Raw genomic sequence first — 19,216 nt, forward strand, 5'->3', positions numbered from 1 at the left:
TTTATTTGAGCAAATACAGTGAAATATTACCAAATCTTTAAAATATGTTTCCTATTAGAATACATTTTAAAATGTAATTTAATCCTGTGATGGCAGAAATCATTCTTATATGATGATTTGATGCTCAAGAAACATTTCTGATTATTATCAATGTTGAAAACAGGTTTACTGCTTAATATTTCTGTGTAAACTGTGACAAACAATTTTTTTAGGATTCTTTGCTGAAAGTAAAAAAGAAACAGCATGTTTTTGACTTTTGTAACATTGACTGAATTCAATATGCCATTGCTAAATAAAAAAGTATATATATTTTTTTTATTGTGCAAAACAAACTTCTGAATGGTACCGTATATTGAACAGTATGTGAAAAATGATACCAACTGTTTAAATGAAAATTATAAATGGTGAATTTTGTTTACTTGTGTGAGAAGTATAATTGTTGTTAATTGTATAACTATTTTTTATTTGACTGGTGACTACCCTCATTTGTGCATCAGTTCAGTGTCATTAATAGCTAACAGAGAACATTAATGGAATTTAACCTCTCCAACCTTTCTATCTATGCAACACCTAGCATGATGTTATGAAGGAGCTACAGAGATGGCCCGATGCATCAAGACACACACACACACACACACACACACACACACACACACACACACACACACACACACACACACAGCTGACCAGCTTGGCCATAAAACCTTCATTACTTCTGCAATGAGGTGGCTCTCAGAGTAGAACAGAGGGCGTCCAGGGGCCCGTCTCTATCTTTGATTTACAACACGCACATCGCCTCCCTCGGCCAGCTGAGGCTTTCAACCGCATCACCATCAATCCTCATTACCTCACATGGTAAAAACAACACAGCCCCTTATGAGGAGTCCAGGTTCTTTAATACAGCATCGTATGGGCTTCTCAATCTGGCGAAGAACATGTTTGTGGGCCGTGTCACTATACATGAATCCTCAAAAATGTGAATCAACAGCCAAAACAGAGTGTTACGAATTCCAACTATATATATACACTTTCTGAGTGAGAAAATGTTGTGTGATCTCCAACATGTTGCTAGCATGGTCTGGAAGCCCAAGTCAAAAGATCACGATTTGGCTGTCTGAGACAAATTTTGGGAATCCTAGAATATTCCTCTAATCCTGCCGTGGTGAAGTGATATTATCGCTATTAAAAAAATAAAATAAAAATTATATATATATATATATATATATATATATATATATATATATATATATATATATATATATATATATCTCAAGCAACAATCGTAAAGGACTATTAAAAAAACGTGCAGCGTCTGTGCACCCAGATTTAGAATGGCTCACCCCAGTTTAAAAAAAATGCATGATTTGAGGTATAGTTCTTGGTGATGATAATTTAAGCCTTAGCAAACACCACTTAAAGTACTCTTTATAAATTGGGCTTATAAAAACCTATTTTCCAGAGGCTAGTGTTTTACAAACCTTTATTGTCTACAGTCTGCAGTTATTGGACGTAACGGAGCTCTGTCTACATAGAAATTCCACTTAGCGTCCAATCTCGCAACAATGTCCTAATTAGGTTGTTAATGATTGATCATTCAGGCCCTGGATAAAGACTGGGGCATCCGCCTTGAATAAGTGCCTATTTTTCCTATAGTAAATCATGTTAAATCAAAGAACCCTCCCCGTTCATTTGACCTCCCAGTTTAAAGCGAATGCTGACTGTCCCGCTGCTGTTACAGAAGTGTGCTTGGCTGCAGGTCCACTCTGCTACGGCAGCACACTTCTAAACACTTATTTATTCAGGGTACAAGAAAAACCTCTCTTTTTCTGGGAGTGTGCTTGAAGGTGATTACTCTGCAACATCAGAGTTACTAGCCCAGATCCATAACCACCAGACTATCAAAACTGCCATACAAAAATATAAACTCTTTGATGACAAGCATTTTGTAAAGATGTGAAGGTTTTCTTAATGGCATGGAAAGATACCAATGGCAAATCCAAATGGCAAAGTAAAATGTAAAGTTGTTTTCACATGTAAACAGTTTAGACAATCAGAACAGAGTACATTCACATGGAGAAGTCTTAAAGACACAGTAGCAATAAAAGTGAGATGCTTTTTAAAAAATACAAACAAGGCATGCGTTACTCACCATGAACCGCAGGTCATCGAAGCCGTTGAGCAGAAGCTTGCTCTCATACTGTGGAAGGCCTATATGCTCCAACCAATCGCCGACCGACTGCTCCAGTAGCCTCCCGGATCCACCTGCGGACAGAGGAAGGCGCTTGAGCAGCGAGAAACCGTTGAGGCGATAGCATCGGCACTCGGAGGAAGAGACGTGGCACTGCCACATCATCCTCGGCCAGCAGTGCCGAGAGCACAAACACCAAGAAGGCAGAGGCGACAGGATCCCGGCTGAGAGGTGTGGTCGCTCCCACAGCAGGGGCGAACCACGCTTGCTAAGAATGAAGTTCGTGTTTCCGAATTTGGGATGAAGATGGGCCCAACGCTGAGGTTGATCACAGACTTAGACTCCACATTACCTTCCAATTTATATTTAAGAAGTTGTAACAAGTTGCTATGAAATATGCACACAGAAAACAGCTGGGGGCCAAGACCAGCAATTATCGAAGTTTCCATTTGAGTCCGAAATCAGCCTATGAATCAAAGGTTTGATTTCACAATCCAAACAGTGAGAGAAGACGATGTGCATCCATAGAAACAACATTGTAATAAAACCAATTTCTTTAGAATCCCGGCAAAGCTAGTTCCTGAAAATGCAAGCTTGCAGATCCACCTTCGCACACAGTAATGGACTGAGCTGTTTAATGAGGAAGAGCACAGCAGGGGATCAGGAAAAACTTTCCCTCCTGGCGTGTCCACGTGGAGGTAGGTGCACAAAACAAACGTCCCACCTTTAACTAAAACAAGCAGACGTGCTGTCCGTGCAACTCTAATTATGTCCAAACAATGTCTACCAATCCCATGCAGAGTGACTCTTACTAATAACTCTCAAAATGTCACAATCTCCTGATCTCCTAAGAGTGACTAAAAATTGCTATGAGCCTGGAAACTCTTAAATTGTGCATACTGCGCTCTTCATCCTCATGCAAATTAACTGCTAATCCAATCTCTATGATATTGGTACTTAAAAGTCAGGCAGGACTGCATGACTTGCATTGTACAAAGTCACTCTGTGGTTCTTAGGATCAAAGGTACATGAGATCAAGCACTGGTGTTTGGTAGGCAGAGAGAAAAAAAAAGCTATCACAACTCTTTGCTCAGATAAAATTCTTGATATCATCTATATTCTACAACAAATATGCCTGCCTATGATTAAATTTAGTTGCAGAAGAAGCAGCTGACGGAAAAGAGGGCACCAAACACATGCCTCACTAATAAACCTAGACTTGAAGAAGTCGGTCTAATCAAAGAGGAATTAAAAGAAAAAGTGAACAGAAAACCAATGATCCAATGAGAACTAGTATCTGCCAGAGTTATTCAACTTAATCAGAGACTCCCAACCGCAAAAGTACAAGACTCGCTTTTCCAACACAACAAAGTCTTCCCAGAATCATAGAAGTCCAAACAGAGAAAGTGGGTGCACTTCCCACACCATCAGTCAATCCTCCGAGTATGTTGCAGACGTCTAGATATCCCTCTAGTTCCTTGAGACATCACGGCAGCTGCTCAATTAGAAATGCAAGGTCAGTGGGATGTTTGTCAACCCTGCTCCACAGAATGACGCTCAAACTTGACACACTTTGCAGGGCGAGCGGTGCAGACGAGTCTGGATGTTGTAAGAAATGCAGCAGTAATCCCTTCGGCACAGAAGGTGCGGTCTCCTTGTTCAACCGGACACTGTCAATTCTGCTCTGCAACACTCCTGCTCCGTCTCCTCCTTTCTCTCCCTCACTCCTGCTCTCCCCTCCCTCTCCCTGTCTCCTCCCCTCCCTGCCTCACTCGCTCTTCCCCTCAAAGAAACTGCGGGCCTGCTGTCCATTGTCTAAGGACTCATCGAACCTTTGTCCCATCCATTGACCTGACCAAGACCATTCCTCTTTTGCCAGTGTAGTCGACTACGGTAACAATATTAGAGGCATTGATTCAAAAGACAAAGAAAGAAACAAGGTGCAATGATAAATAGTGCTTACACAGAAAGCAAAGCACAAACACAGAGGCATATGCAGAGCTTCTAGGCTGGAGGGTGTAGATCTGAGATTATTGCCAAGCTGCAGGGCAGTTCTTCTTCTAATTCCCCTGACACACATGCATGTTAATATTTTAGCACCTTTATCCACATAGACAGAAACAAAATAAAAAACTCTGTAAAAAATTCTGTTGCAGGAGTTTGTAAATGAAATATGGTATTCTTGATGTGACAGGTGCTTGGTATTAGGAAAGGTGGGCCAAGTCAAAGTCAAAGAAGTTCACTTTAGTTAAAAAAAACAACAACAAAAAAAAGTATTGTTACCATCTAAAATGGTACAAGAGAACCAAGATTGTTCTTGGAGGTATCTAGGTGGTGGCTTTCTAGCCTAGTCAAAAGAGCCCACTCACTATGATATTCTGGTCCCTAGATTTATTTGTCCATTTTATTGCTTATCCAAAAATCTGAAGTCTGATTTCTTAAAAAGGTAATAGCACAACTCAATAAACTGCATGATTTGAGGTATCAAAAAGTGCAGGACAAGCAACACTTTAAAGTCTTACTTTGGTTATGGGTTTGTTCAAATTCATATTGTCAAGGACGTGCAAAAGTAATAAATGCTGGCTTTAGTAAGCACCAGTAATAAAATTAAAAATCAGGAATCATGTCCAAGTAGGATGCCCGCAGGAAACAGGAAATGAGGTCAGTGCCAGTGCCATGTGACAAAAGGACAGTGGAAGGACTGGTCCTCTAGCTAGTTATATGGGCCAATGAACCCAGTTGGAATACAAAGGCCCCTTGCAGAGACACAAACCACTTGAAACAGTGTCTACAGGCTTTAAGATAAACTGATGTGAGGATGGTGATTTATTCAAGGCTTAAACTTAAGAACAGAATCTTCCCCGTCCGTTTTTGCAGGAGTTGCCAAACCGTGCTTACAGGACCGAGTGGTACAGCAAGCGTGACAGTCTCGATTGCTGTAGTTTGGTTAATTCCAGAGGAAGGTCAATAAACTGCCTCCATACAGAACAAGGTCATGCATCACAACAAGGCTGAATCGTCAAGCATCTCAGCGCCCATTGATTTAACTCTCAAGTGTCCCCTCGTCCTTCAACGGCACACTGGGATTTCTCATTCTCCATTTAAAGGGCCAGCCAACCCCATATCCTTTGTTCACTAATGTAACTCTTCTGGACTTGGCCTTCGTCCTCCTCTTGCCCATCAAGAGGTTATTGTGTTTCATTGCTGGTCTGCTCAGTCAGGTCTCATTTCATAGGAGAGGTGATCCGAAGGCAGATCCTCATTCAAACATACAATCTCCAAAGACACTTGATGCTCAGTTAACATCAGGAGACCAAACCCGCCAGCTAACTTTGGCTACAATGAGCAGTGATTGAAAAAACATCTCCCCTCTCAATTAAAACACAATAAATTAAAAATACAATGCATTGTGCATTATGCCAGAAACTCTCTCAGCTGAATAATGAAACAGGGCAACAGTGTTTAGACACAGTTGAAAGGGTAACGCCATCACATACCTGTGGCGGAGCAATCCTGGTCTTTGGAGAAGTCAATGCCGGCACCAATCAAAGTCATGATCTTCTCAATCTGTAAGAGAAAAAAAACACAATGAGACAACCACATGAAGACACTAACCATAGCGCAATTTGGAAAAAAGCAGCTGTAATTTATGTTACTTTGCATTAATGATTTCCCAGCAGAGCAGATGAAGCAGTAAACAGCGACAATACCGACTGAGAAACACACCATCTATCATCCCAAGGTTATAAAGATCATGCACAAGGCAAATAAGAAGTGACTTAATGTTGGACAGAGAAACATCTGGTTACACCAGCCCTGACCAACAGAGTCACAAGTGAACTGAGGGTATGTCACTCACCCCCGGTTACACATGGAAGACAATCCACAGTCCAAATACTCAAAGTAAACACCAAGACATCCAGGTAAACTCAAAAACATGCAGGAGATCAAGGGGACAACACGTCATTTCATATATTCACAATCATCAATCACTAGTCAAACTTCTTAAATGTCTGACTATAAGAAACCGTCTGAAAAGTCATAAGGGTAAAAGTAGTTCTGTCGTGTATTTGATTATTCTGGAAGTTAGCAAAGTCAAGCGACTCTTCTCTCGGATCTCATTGGAATCGGCAATCATTGATCATGACGTGCACACCCTTCAGTGATTGACAGAACGCTGCAGTAACGGAAAAACACTGATTACATCAGCATAGTCTGATCGTCATTTCAATATGATAAACCATTCAATCGTGAAAAGAATTCGATGACTTCAAAAACAGGTCGTATCCGAGTCAGAGATTAAGATCTCTGTCCTTAGCAGTTTATGAATCTACAGAAGTGTGGAAGCAGCTCATAACTTCAGTACAGCAGTGGAGTTATGTAATAAAAAGACAACAGAGGAGGAGGTGACGAGGCATTTACAAATGACGCACAAATTCTTTTAATTGTCTGTGTGACTGATATTAAACACTGGCAGAATTGTAAAAAAAAAAAAAAAAAATAGGAGTTAGTAAAAGAAAACAGTGACAGCAAAGCTGCCGAGCAATAGCTTATCAAAAGTAGTGAGGTCAACAAGAGAGCAGTAGACCGAAGAGGGGAGAGAGAGCTTGAATCCTGCCACCGCTGCCAAGACAAGCTGGCCCAGAGAGGTCTCGAGAAGACTAGGTTTCCAAACGTCTAGTGACAGTTACACATTTAAAGGAATAGATAAAAAAAAATACATTAAAATTCTGTCCTGATTTACTCATCCTCAAGTTGTTCCAAACCTATATGACTGACTTTCTCGTGTGGAACAAAGAAAGAAGATAGTTTGAAGAATTTTAATGCTGCTCTCTTCCATGCATGACAGCATACAGTATGTGCAATTGAACTTTTGACTTCAAACTTTGGTCTCTTTCTCATGCAAAACTATTAGGCCTATATTACTTAAGAAGACTTGGAATACCTCCAACGAATCACATTAGCAACTTTTTTTTTTTGTCGTACATCTGCATTAATTGAATGTAAAAGAACAACATAAACATTCTGAAAAATATCTCCTTTTATGTTACATAGAAGAAAAAGTAATATTGGTATGGAACATCAGTGCTATTTTAGTATTATTTATATAGTATGTATTAATATTTTGATATAGTTTATAGTTCTTATATTTTAAGTCTTAAAGTATTCTTGTTATGCGGTTTTGTCATTTTTATTAGGTTTTTTTTATTTCTAATTGCTTTTATTTATTTTTATTAACATTTTAGCTATTTCAATATTTTAACTTATTTTAGCTAGTTGCCAAGTCAACATTCATAATACATTTATTTTTCAATCTAACTTTTGTATTTTATTTCAGCATAATTTAAATCATTTGTAATCATTTTAGTTAAAGTGATAATGAATATCCCAAAAATTAAAATTCTGTCATAATTTACTTACCCTCACGCCGTTCCAAACCTGTATGACTGACTTTCTTCTAGAGAGCATATTTAAAAAAAATGTTGGTAACTACACAGTTTCGGTGATCATTGACTTACACCATATGTTTAAAAAATATATATAATGGAAGTCAAATGATAATTTTTTTTTTTAATAAAAAAAATAAAATAAAAAAAATGCAAATGTAATGTTTGGTTACCAAAACGCTACAGAATATGCTCTTTAATGTTCCACAGAAGGAAGTAAGTCACACAGGTTTGGGAACAACATGAGGGTGAGTAAATGATGACAGAATATTCATTTTTGGGTGAACTATCCCTTTAACTTTAACAACACTGGAACATCATGAGGATGAGTAAAGAATCATTCATTTACAAAATGCGAACACCTCCATTTAACTTTGCTACATCCATTAATAAAGGTTTGTTCTGCAGAATCCGTCGTAATGCTTGCGAGCAGCAGTAAAGAGCAGAGGAACAGCAGAGGTGCACAGAAGACAGAGGGACGGGTGGAGGATCTTACTCTTTGGGACGGCCGACGTCTCCATGGAATAGAGAGGGAATGCCTCTGTCTCTGCAGGGAGAAAACCAACTTTTGTTCAAATGCTATTTTGGGAGAACAATGTTTGAGTCTTGACATTGGCACAATTGAGGAACCCTTTAATACTGTTAATGGGATTTAAATATAAAGGTGACATCCAGGTGGATCTGGCACCTCAGTGACCATGTTTCCAGAAATAAACCCTTTTGTAGACGCACCAACACTTGAATGGCTGTCAAAAAAAAACAAAAAAAAAACAGTCTGGGAACGAGGAGAGTGGGAATGCTTTGATCCCGGAGATAACGCCAGTTTGGCTCCTTCAGCAACAGGGGAGTATTTTTGATTTAAAGATAAGCTATTTGAAGTTTTCTCATTCCAGTCTCATCCAGAATCCATCAGGAGGAAGACGAGTCATCAGTTATGTCTGACATCCCTCCGTCCCACAGCGGTTTTCTCATTTTCAATAGACAGCGCATCTGTTAGAGCACTCACAGCGCATGAATGGCAGATTGGACAGTTATTCACTTTTCTTTTACAAGGTTTCACTGTGTTACAGCAAGTGGTCAATGTATATGAGTTTGTCAATGATTGCTGATATAATGTTAGTATAAATGACATGGGATTGTGGGTATTGAGCATGATTTTCTCTCTCTCTCTCTCTCTCTCTCTAGAGAAACTACGGATACACTATTAAAGGAGTCCTTGTTACAATGCAATTATATTTAAGTACTGTGTAATGATAACTAACAACATGTACTTACTATAGGGTTAGGTTTAGGATTAGGGTCAGTTACAAGAAATTATGCATAATTTATAGTTATTACTATATTAAATGCATGAAACGTGTAACAAGGACACTGTAAATAAAGTGTTACCGAAACTATATAACTTATTTGATTACATCAATGGTCTAATGAACGCAACAGCCTTAAATAATGTGTTGAGGTCTTCATCAACGCATCAAAATTACAGTCAGCACAGACACACACGATCATCACCTTTCATCTGACAGACATTCACCCCGCAACATGCATCTTAAGTGCTTACAACATTAACACAGTGAACCAAACAACGTGTAGGCATGAATCTAGCCGTAATTAGAAGTCAAAACCATAATCAGAATGAGTGATTGATTCCCTAAAAAGAGTGAAAACCTGTTGGCCTGAGATTTGGTGTATAACAAAATTGAACCTGACTGCACTTCATTTCTCCCATTTCATTTTTAGTTAAAATAAATAAATTAAACACAAAACTTGAAATCAAACTTCCTTCCACCGGGTGTAGGCCGTTGAGCAATGCATATGAGCCAATAGCACCATCTTGCGCCCCAGTTGTACACTTCCAAATTTCTGTAAGTATCTTTCAAAACGATACGATTCAACACATAATTGTATCAATTGTATAAAATACAAAAATAAATACAAATACACTGAGTGACCAAACATTTGAGTGAGATCATTGAAAAATTAAAAATGTGTTTAAAAATATGACCTCCCCCTCAAAATAAATAGATAAAAATAAATAAAAAAATAAATCACCCCCAGTAGAGTCACATAAGGGGGAACTTCACATGAACCATGAACACATGAAGCACCCTTTTTAAGTGGACTCGGGTACAGTTTGCAGGCTCACATCATCCAAGCGAACTGACCTCTGGCCTCAATCGAACGCAGGTGCGCACCAAAAGTGCTAGTGTGAAAGCACCCTACAGCTCTGACCGGTAACTGGTTTTTAGCAACAAACCAAAACTTCCAGTTGTTTTAAAATGCAAAGTCTCTCATATTTATCTACATCAGTATTCTTCAATGTGATCAGTGTGTCTGCTGACCTTATCACGCAATTGGAAAAGAAGCTACGATGAATAACAAACTGATGTCTATGTCAACTTGTGATATATTTCACTGCAGACAAATGCACAAGTATAGTTAACCAGAGCAAACATTACAAGAACACTTACGTAACTGGGTGAATCTCCCAAAGCCTGTCAAGAAATCGATTTTGCATAAAGAAAATGACCTATATTAGGACCATTAAGTTATATGACATTTACCCCTGGTTACACAGACAAGGCTTAAAGGGATAGTTCACTTTGAAATTAAATTTTGGTATGTTTTAGCTTACCTCAAGGGCATCCAAGATGTAGGTGTCTTTGTTTCCGCAGAAGTTTCAATTTTGATATTTTTAGGTCAAACCGTTCTTGTCTGTCAGTCATATAATGCAGGTCTATGGTCACTATCTGAAAGAGCATGCACAGAGAAGTCCAAATTAAACAATTCCCCATCGTAAGTACACATTGATGGCCTAAGACACGAAACGAGCTGTTTGTGTGAGAAAACGAACAGTATTTATATCGTTTTTACCTCTTGTACACTTTCCGGCGCTTGCGCAGACTAAGCCAGAACGCGCACACACGTCACACACCAGGAAGCGCGCGCGCCCTCAGATCACTTGGACGTGGCTGTGTATAAGAGGTAAAAACGATATAAATACTGTTTGTTTTCTCACACAAACCGCTCGTTTCGTGTCTTAGGCCATCAATGTGTACTTACGATGGGGAATTGTTTCATTTGGACTTCTCTGTGCATGCTCTTTCAGATAGTGACCATAGACCTGCATTATATGACTGACAGACAAGAACAGTTTGACTTAAAAATATCAAAATTGAAACTACTGCGGAAACAAAGACACCTACATCTTGGATGCCTTTGAGGTAAGCTAAAACATACCAAAATTTAATTTCAAAGTGAACTATCCCTTTAAAGGGGTCATATAATGGTACATGCACTTTTACAAGTTGATTGTACTGAAATGTGTGTTAGCAGTGCCTGTACACAACCATCATAAAATGATAAAAATCCATCCAGTGTTTTTTTTTTTAAATCACCTTATATGTTTGACCCCCTCTGAAATCAAGCCGTTCGATTTTGTGACGTCACAAAATCGACGCCCCTCCCACGATTGGTGATTGACAGCAGCGTTTCAACACAGACCCACCCTCGCTCGTAAGCGAGCTGTCAATCATAGCCCGCACATCATTGTTGATACCCTCACTGGAGCACTGTCTATGAGCAGAATGGCATCTGCGATTGTGGTGTTCTTCGGTGTAATAAGGAACACAGCAGTCATTTTGATGTAAATGAGCAGTGGCTGAGTTTTGTTTTTGAAGGGATATGCCCAAAGGATTGACGCGGGGATTCCCTCACGGGAATTCCCCATGACTGCCCAATCATTTCACACCAGACAGCTTTACAAACAAGAAAAAACGGATCGGTACCAACGTGTTCCTGCTGAACCTCCAGAAGAAGTGAATGTAATGTTTTATTAACCTTTATATTAATATTTATATTAATCTTTGCAAATTTGCAAACCTTGCTGCACGCTTCACGATGAATGTTTACACTGTTTACACTCCACTGGTACATTACAGCATGTTTTCTATATACGACGTTCTCAATATAATTCATAATCCCACGTTTATAATGAACAACGCTTTACGGTTATTGTGTTATTATTTCAAACGGTGTACGCACAGAACAGAGGGGCGGGGTGAGCAAAGCTCATTATCATTTAAAGACACATGCACTTAAACGGCGTGCTGAAAACAGAGCTGTTTTTGACCAGGTAAAATGAGTGTTTTCTTACAATACTAATGAGAATTTTGAATTAAAGTATATTACAAACTTTTAATTTATACCCTAAAGAATCATATTAGCTTGTACAAAAATGGCATTATATGACCCCTTTAAGTCTAGTCCCAGACTAAAATGCATGTTTGAGCTGTTTTAACAGAAAGCATATCTTAAAATATGTCAGTGCCATTGTTTTGTCTCAAGATGCACATCAGTAATGTATTTTTCTAAGGCACATTTATAAAAGCTACTTAAATGTCCTACTTTAATTAAGGCCTGATCCTGGCTTAATCTAAACCCTGTCTGTGAAACCAGGCCTTAAACATATTTACCCATAAAATCTCATCTGATGTTTGTACTGTTTGTTACTACTGTTGGATTATAACTCTGCACTGTATGGATTTATTAATAAAGGGTCTCATGTATGTTCCACCAAACAGAAATCATAATAAAAGCTGTGATCAAGAAAAAAAGAAAAAGAAAAATAATAACATTACATAGAGCCATCTAGAGGCAATTCAATACCAATACCAGGCCAAGTGTGTGTTATGATATGACAGAGCTCTAAAATCTGAAAAAAATAAAAAAGGAACAAATTCTCCCCCTTAAATTTAGCTTCGGAAAACAAACCTGAGCTTATTGAGCTTCCTCAGGCATCTCGGACTGCCATTATATCTGACTCTCGAACCAGAGCTGAGATCTCCAGAGGACGACTCTACAGGCTCACGGGTTTAAACTCAGTCCAGGCCAACAGTGCTGCATGCAAATAAGCAAACGCGTGCTATAATCACACACACATTATGCACGGCTCAATTAATGAACCAAACTGAGAAATATTGCATGCAAAGGAAATAAAAGAGTGAATAAATGCTAAATAATTAAATGTTTTCTGCATCAGCAAGAGAGCTTGCATCATACAGTATACTGCATGTGTTTGCAAAACAGCTCGCCACACACACTCTCACACACACACACCTAAAAATAAATTGTCAGCTTTAAAGAATAGCCTATAACAATAGCAGTGCATTGTAAAAGAATACTTCTGTGGGAAAATCAGAGTGTGGAAAAAGTTAAAATCTGCAAAATTCTGTGCAATGGGATTAAATAAGATAAAAACATGCAGAGTCAGGCTGGCCAGTACCGTAGTGCTAGCAGAGAGCATTTCAAAAACAGGTAAAATATTTAATAAACATGCAAATAGCAGGTGGGAAAGTGTAGATCTTGTGAATGACGGCTGTTTAAATTCAACAGAAATTCAAATTTCATGTTGACCAAACCAGCTATACAACGGTACCAACATATAAATACATTCTAGCCCTGCCTAATAACCAGATTTCAGCAAAGGTTATTATTATTATTATTATTATTATTATTATTATTATTGCAGTCTTTATTGTTTGGCATTTTTCCAAATTTATAGATTGGTGCTGGTATTGCATAAGAACCCGGAAGACTAATTCACCGCTGGTTCCTTCGAGACTTTCCTATGGGGATTTATAATGGCTTTTTTTCTAATGAGTCAAATAAAGCCTGTGGTAAACATAACTGAATTAGTCTTCCGGGTTCTGACGTCATACCTGCAGAAATCTGTTGATAGGGATAGTAGAAATGACAGGAAATTATGGAATAGGGAATATTCAAACCATTTTGCCTATATGAGCAACATGGCTCAACATGCACATGTGCCAACCACTATACCATGAAATCTGCTCAAATTTATTTAACCCCCTGAGGTCGGCAATCACGCCGGCGTGATCTGCTCGTTTTTTTTTATATCAGTGCAAATTACTCTGTTGATTTTGATTTTACATACTTGTATTGTACATCATTCAAAACTGTTAAATGTCTTCTTTTATTTGTGTACACTCATAATAAAAACAAAATGTTGTGTTTTTCGTAAAACAAAGAAAATAAACATGATGCGCGTTCTGCCGTCTCTATCAATGTGAAACTCATTCTGAAATGCGACAGAAAATGACCTGTAACTCAGCGAATGTTTGTCACACAGACTTGAAACGCATGTCTATACAACGCTTGGAATCTCTATTTTTAAAGCATGTAAATTATATAAAAAACAAATATTCTATTTTTAAGTAATCCATACGAAAGCAGCGGCATGTACAGTTTCTCAAACGCGTCCTCATTAACTATAATGTGACCACACCCACGCGCGCACGAGCGATTGACATGCAAATGATCCATGCGGAGAAACGCAGACCTGTAAACGCCCTCATCACCTCAAAACAAAGAAGCAGAGACTTCGTAACTTACAGTACTCTTCTCTGCTTTCATCGGGTTTGGACAACTGTAAGCTGTGCTGTGCTGTGCTGTTTACCTTGAATTTACCTCAGAAGAACGCGATTTGAAGATGAGAAGATTTTTAAGGTAAGACATGTTAAACTGGTCGTGCCAGATTAAAATGTATGTTATGAAATGAGTTTGGAGTAAAAACATGAACTAAGCCTAATGTCATATATGTACATGTAGACAGAAACATGAAATGTGAAATGTGAACTAGAATGATAGGCAACCTTTCAGTGCTTGTATAGCCTACGTGTTCAACACGAGGATGTTTTTATATTCTAATAAAACACAGCATGGTAAAAGTAGGCTAATATATATATATATATATGTGTGTGTGTATTCTGTACATTTTAAAAAGCTATTTTAACCTGAAAAATCTAAAATATATTCCCCAAATTGTGCAGCATTTCTCTTGATATCAGCATGTTCACAGCTGTTTTGTTGTTGTTGTTGTTTTTAGAGGAACAAGATGCCACTGATAAGTCATGCTGACTTCAACATTCACATAAGTCTCCATACATGAACATGCTAAAGTGAAAAATCAAACACCATGGAAATGAAAGGTATGTAGCCTACTATGTTTCAGGAATGGCACAAAGGTGTATGACAGTTCAAGTCTCTGTCTTTAGTTCAGTGTGTTAAATAATGTGTTTTTTTGTCATTATGTTGTGTTGTAAATACATTAAAAACAATCAAAAAGCCATTCTTTTTTAAATCTCCTCATTCTTTGTGCAAGGTTGCTCAGAATGGCAGGGCCTGATAGCTCCTAATAGGGCCATTAGGGAGTGTCTTTTGTCTTTCTCAGGTGAGAAAAGCTTACATAATAATGAGATGTCCACGCCTCTTGCATAAAGCTTTCTCACACAAAACACGTCGTAAAATTTTTAAATCAATATATTGTCTTCTCTGAATGAGCAGTCAGGGTGATTCTCACATAGTTTTGAAGCAAATATTCTGGGCTACGTGATACAATTTTCAAAAGTCTTATGAAGAAATAATCAGTATGGGTTTCATGAGCTTATTTCAGTGACAATTGTTTTTTGTTTTTTCACAAACCACGCATAAATGTTATTATCTCAAAACTACAAACTTTTATATACATGCTGCTGATATATTATTGTAGCAGAGTTTGTGCTGAATACAGTGTAATTAGACTTTAGCCATGAAAATGTCACAAGTAACAGAAATAAGCACAAATGTCAGAGCATATCAGAACACCTCCAGGCCCAGAAAACAGCTCAGACCTCAGAGGGTTAATAAAAAAAATCTATTAAGAGTTCAAAAGAAAAGTAAAAAAAAAGAAAAAAACCTCTAATGCTTTTTTATGACAACAGTTTTGTTGACAGTAGGGGTGTGCGGTATTGTAGCTAATTGTTGTTTTAACGATATGCTATCTGACATTATCGAGTATTTCCCTCACTTTATAAAAACACGCCCAGAGAGAGCACGCATGCAGTATGTGATAATGGGGAAAAAATGTTTTTTTTACATTTTTTTTTTTTTTTTTTACAATTATTTCAAATGTCAATATTCAACATTTTATGTTTAAAACATCAACACATTATTTCTGCATTTGTATCTGCAGGTTAAATGCATTTATGTCCGTCTGAGCTGCATTAGTCTGTGTAAACGCATGTAAACGCCACTTCAGGTGCAGCTTCCGTGTTTCCTCTGCATTGCAAAGATGCATTTTGTTGATAGTGATTTCATTTGACTGTAACAGCCCTGTTGTGTATTATTATTCTAATTTATACCATGGTCTGGGTGAATACTCGATTCTGATTGGCTGCAGGGTGTCCGTTAAAAAGTGATAATGTACACCTAAATAAACCGTCAGGCGTAACCAAGGAAACCAAGTTATTGTTTGTAACTTGTAACTTTAGATTTCGATTGTAAAACTAATTAAAATATAAACTAATGTTTTAAAAATGTGTTATTTTGGCAAGTGACCATGGTATAAGCGGGTTAATGCCCTTCGAGGTGTCCATTATCAGGTTTTAATCATAGACTGTAAAAAAATAGGTTTTAATGGACTTCGCCTCCGCTGCGCGTCGGACGGTTCACGCCTCGCCGTCGTCCATTAAAACCTGATAATGGACACCTCGTTGGGCATTAACCCTTACTTAATTTATTTAAAGAATTTAAAGCATTTTGACACAAAAGACAATGCATACATTTATTTAGTTTAGAAAAATGGTTTTATAAAGGTACAATGCCCATAAAAGGTAAAAAATAAATTTAAATTTATTGTAAAAGATCATTTCTGTCACCGCTGTGAACTGACCACCGCACAGAATATGAAGAATATCAGAAACTTCAGGAGTCAGCGGCAGTCGTAAACCTGACAAGCTACCAAAACCATAAACACACTCCGCAAAATACTGTCCAATTATATTATCGATAAAATCCCAGAAAATAGAGCTACAGTTTTTTTGGCCAATATCGCACGCCCCCAGTTGACAGTTATTTCCTGACAGTTTTGGTTGGAAATATTAGGCTGAGAACAAGAGACAGAAACAGAACCGAAGCGGGCAACAACATGCCCTAACTCAGATTTAATGAACCATATCATATTGCGTCCGCTTGAAACATTAATTAGGATTCGGTCTCAGGAAAGTTATTTTATTATCCTATATTTTATAGTTATCCTATAAAACAACACAGACTCTATTCAATGACCCACTTCAAACCCAAAGGGTGTAACAGGAAATACATAATTGAAAAAATAACAGATTTTGCTCAGCCTCTGAGCAAGCAGTGTTTAAACACACACACACACACAACCTTGAGCCGCAGGCCACTCTCATTCAATATGAAAATTGTAATGAAAACACAATTCAGATTCCCATCAGTAGGCCAGAAGGCAACATTAATGCACCTCAGTAGAGTAGATCAACTCAAACCTGTCCAGCCTGTGATCCCCAGGGGTTCAAAACACACACACACACACACACACACAACAAAACAATGTTATTGATTCTCAGGGCCATAGAGAGAGAGAGAGAGGGAGAGAGAGAGAGAGAGAGAGAGATTCAGTGTGAGGGCCTCTTAATGGTAAAGCGCTCAAACAATAGTCGAGTCAAAGGCCGCGGTGGAGTCACAGGTCGCCAGCTGAAGTATAGCTGAGCCGCGCGGTTCATACGGGGAGGATTGTGTGTTTGTAGTATGGCACAGCAGTTATCTATTCTGAAGACGAACACAACGACCCCAGGCATCTGGCAAGGCTGGCATGGGCGAACAAAAGGGCAAAAACCAGTCACAAAAGAGCCAAGCTGCCATCCATTCATCAAGTCCAAACTCAGAAAGACTCCTGCCAAGACAGGTGCCAGTCGACCCAGAGCAAGAGCCTCTCTCTGTCAACTAGGTTACATCACAAACACTGGCAAAATAAAAGTGTTCTGGAACAACAAACAGAAATCTTGTTTACGGAAGTCTGTTTCATATGCTAATTGCTTAAACATGCCATATTGGTCAGTTTAGGGAAAATAAAATCACAGCAAGAAATTGAGAAGATGTTCTGAAAGTCATATTTCGTATTCTAAACCATTGACATTTTTAAAGGTTTATTGAAATATATCAAAAATTGGCACAAAACATTTTTTATTTATGAATATCTATATTATGCTAATCATTAAAGCCTGCGAAATTGGTCTTACAATGTGTAGCAGCTTTAGGAATATGAGCTGAAATCAAATCAAACACTGTTCCGTCACAACAACTGGAAGCTCACGAAAGTTTAAGAACATCAAAATCATGGTAAACAATGGCGGAAAAAAGTTTTGGCACAACAAACGGAAAAAATCTAATTTATGTAAATCTACTTTGTATGCTAATCTTAAAGCATGCAAATGATCACAGGAAACAGGTGAAAAACTGTTTGTGCGCAACTAATGGAAAATCTTCACAAAAAAATCTGTTTTGTTTGCCAATCATCACGGCATGCGGATCAGATCTGTGCAGAAGAGACTCCGTTAACAATGTTACATCTGGCAAAAAACATGTTCTGGCACAACACACTGAAAATCTTGTTTACGGGAGTCCGTTTCATATGCTAATCGCTTAAACATGCCAAATAGGTCCGTTTAGGGGAATTATAATCGCAGCAAGCATTGGCGAACATTTTCTGCCGCAACAAATGGTAATTTTTACGAAAGTTAATCTGGTATTATTAAGCGCTGAAACTTTTAAAAGTTTAGAGAAATATATTAAGCACATAGAAAACACTTATTTAAAAATATCCATTTTTTATGCTAATCATTAATGCAAACAAAATTGGTTTAGGAATATGAATTCAAATCATAGCCAACACTGATAAAAAACCCTTGTTTCTGTTTTACCAAAAAACTGAAAATGTTTTCAGTGGTAAATCTTACGAAATCCATTTCATATTATAAAAAGTTGAAACTTTTAAAAGTTTAGAGAAATATGTAACACAATGTTTACCAAACACTGCGTTTTGTCAGAATAAAAAGAAACCTTAATTTACGAAAGTTTGCTTCGTATGCTAATCACTGAAATGTGTGACATTCATCTCAAACTCTCTAAAAAGTTTAGAGAAAATGTTCTGGAACTACAAACAGTTGATTTTATTACAAAAGTCTTTTTTGTTTGCTAATCATTAAAACATAAAATATAGTTTTTTAAAAAGCAAAAAAAAAAAAAAAAAAAAAAAAAAAAGACAAGATTTCAAGGGTTTAAAAATTGCCGTCAACTTTGGAGTAAACGCAGTAAATACGCAATAGACCAAAACTGAAAGAGAAAAGATCGGTCAAGACGTCAACGACATCATTCTTTCTGCGTTTTCAAGCAAATACATCCATCTCTACAGCGCCAAATGTATTCTTGGATCCTCCCAAGACTTGCACCATCGAGAAACTTGTGGACGTCAGCATTAAATCCCACGTACCTGCCAACTGTTTTAAACAACGTCATCGTGCGAGCAGAGCCGCTGATAGGTAGAAAACAAAGCGCACTCACAAACGCAGGTCGGGTGGCAGCCATTCGGCCTGAGCGGGACGCCGGGCGAGCCAATGCATAGACGGAGGAGACGCGACTCCCTCGCTTAACTCCCTCGGGCTGACTGCATCTCCACATTCAGACCAGACCTCCTTCCTAAACTTGCTGGCCCCTACAG

The 19,216-nt window shown here is 38.1% G+C and overlaps 1 protein-coding gene across 17 annotated transcripts in view; it reads right to left on the reverse strand.

Annotated features, from left to right (window-relative positions):
• Positions 1-19,216, reverse strand: part of LOC307145432 (ankyrin repeat and SAM domain-containing protein 1A) — a gene marked incomplete at its 3' end in the record, with an annotated part of 130,209 nt that overhangs the window by 43,154 nt on the left and 67,839 nt on the right. For 11 of the 17 annotated variants that reach the window (XM_079848553.1, XM_079848559.1, XM_079848554.1 and 8 more), the window contains 3 exons: positions 8,132-8,182; positions 5,686-5,755; positions 2,150-2,262 (listed from right to left, as the gene is read on the reverse strand). In XM_079848553.1, the coding sequence (XP_079704679.1) occupies positions 2,150-2,262; positions 5,686-5,755; positions 8,132-8,182 (234 nt within the window). The remainder of the gene's footprint in view (positions 1-2,149; positions 2,263-5,685; positions 5,756-8,131; positions 8,183-19,216) is intronic. The other 6 variants (XM_079848555.1, XM_079848560.1, XM_079848558.1 and 3 more) reach the window with 1 other exon arrangement.

This window comes from Squalius cephalus (assembly GCF_949319135.1).
Source record: "Squalius cephalus genome assembly, chromosome: 18".
NCBI lineage: Eukaryota > Metazoa > Chordata > Actinopteri > Cypriniformes > Leuciscidae > Squalius > Squalius cephalus.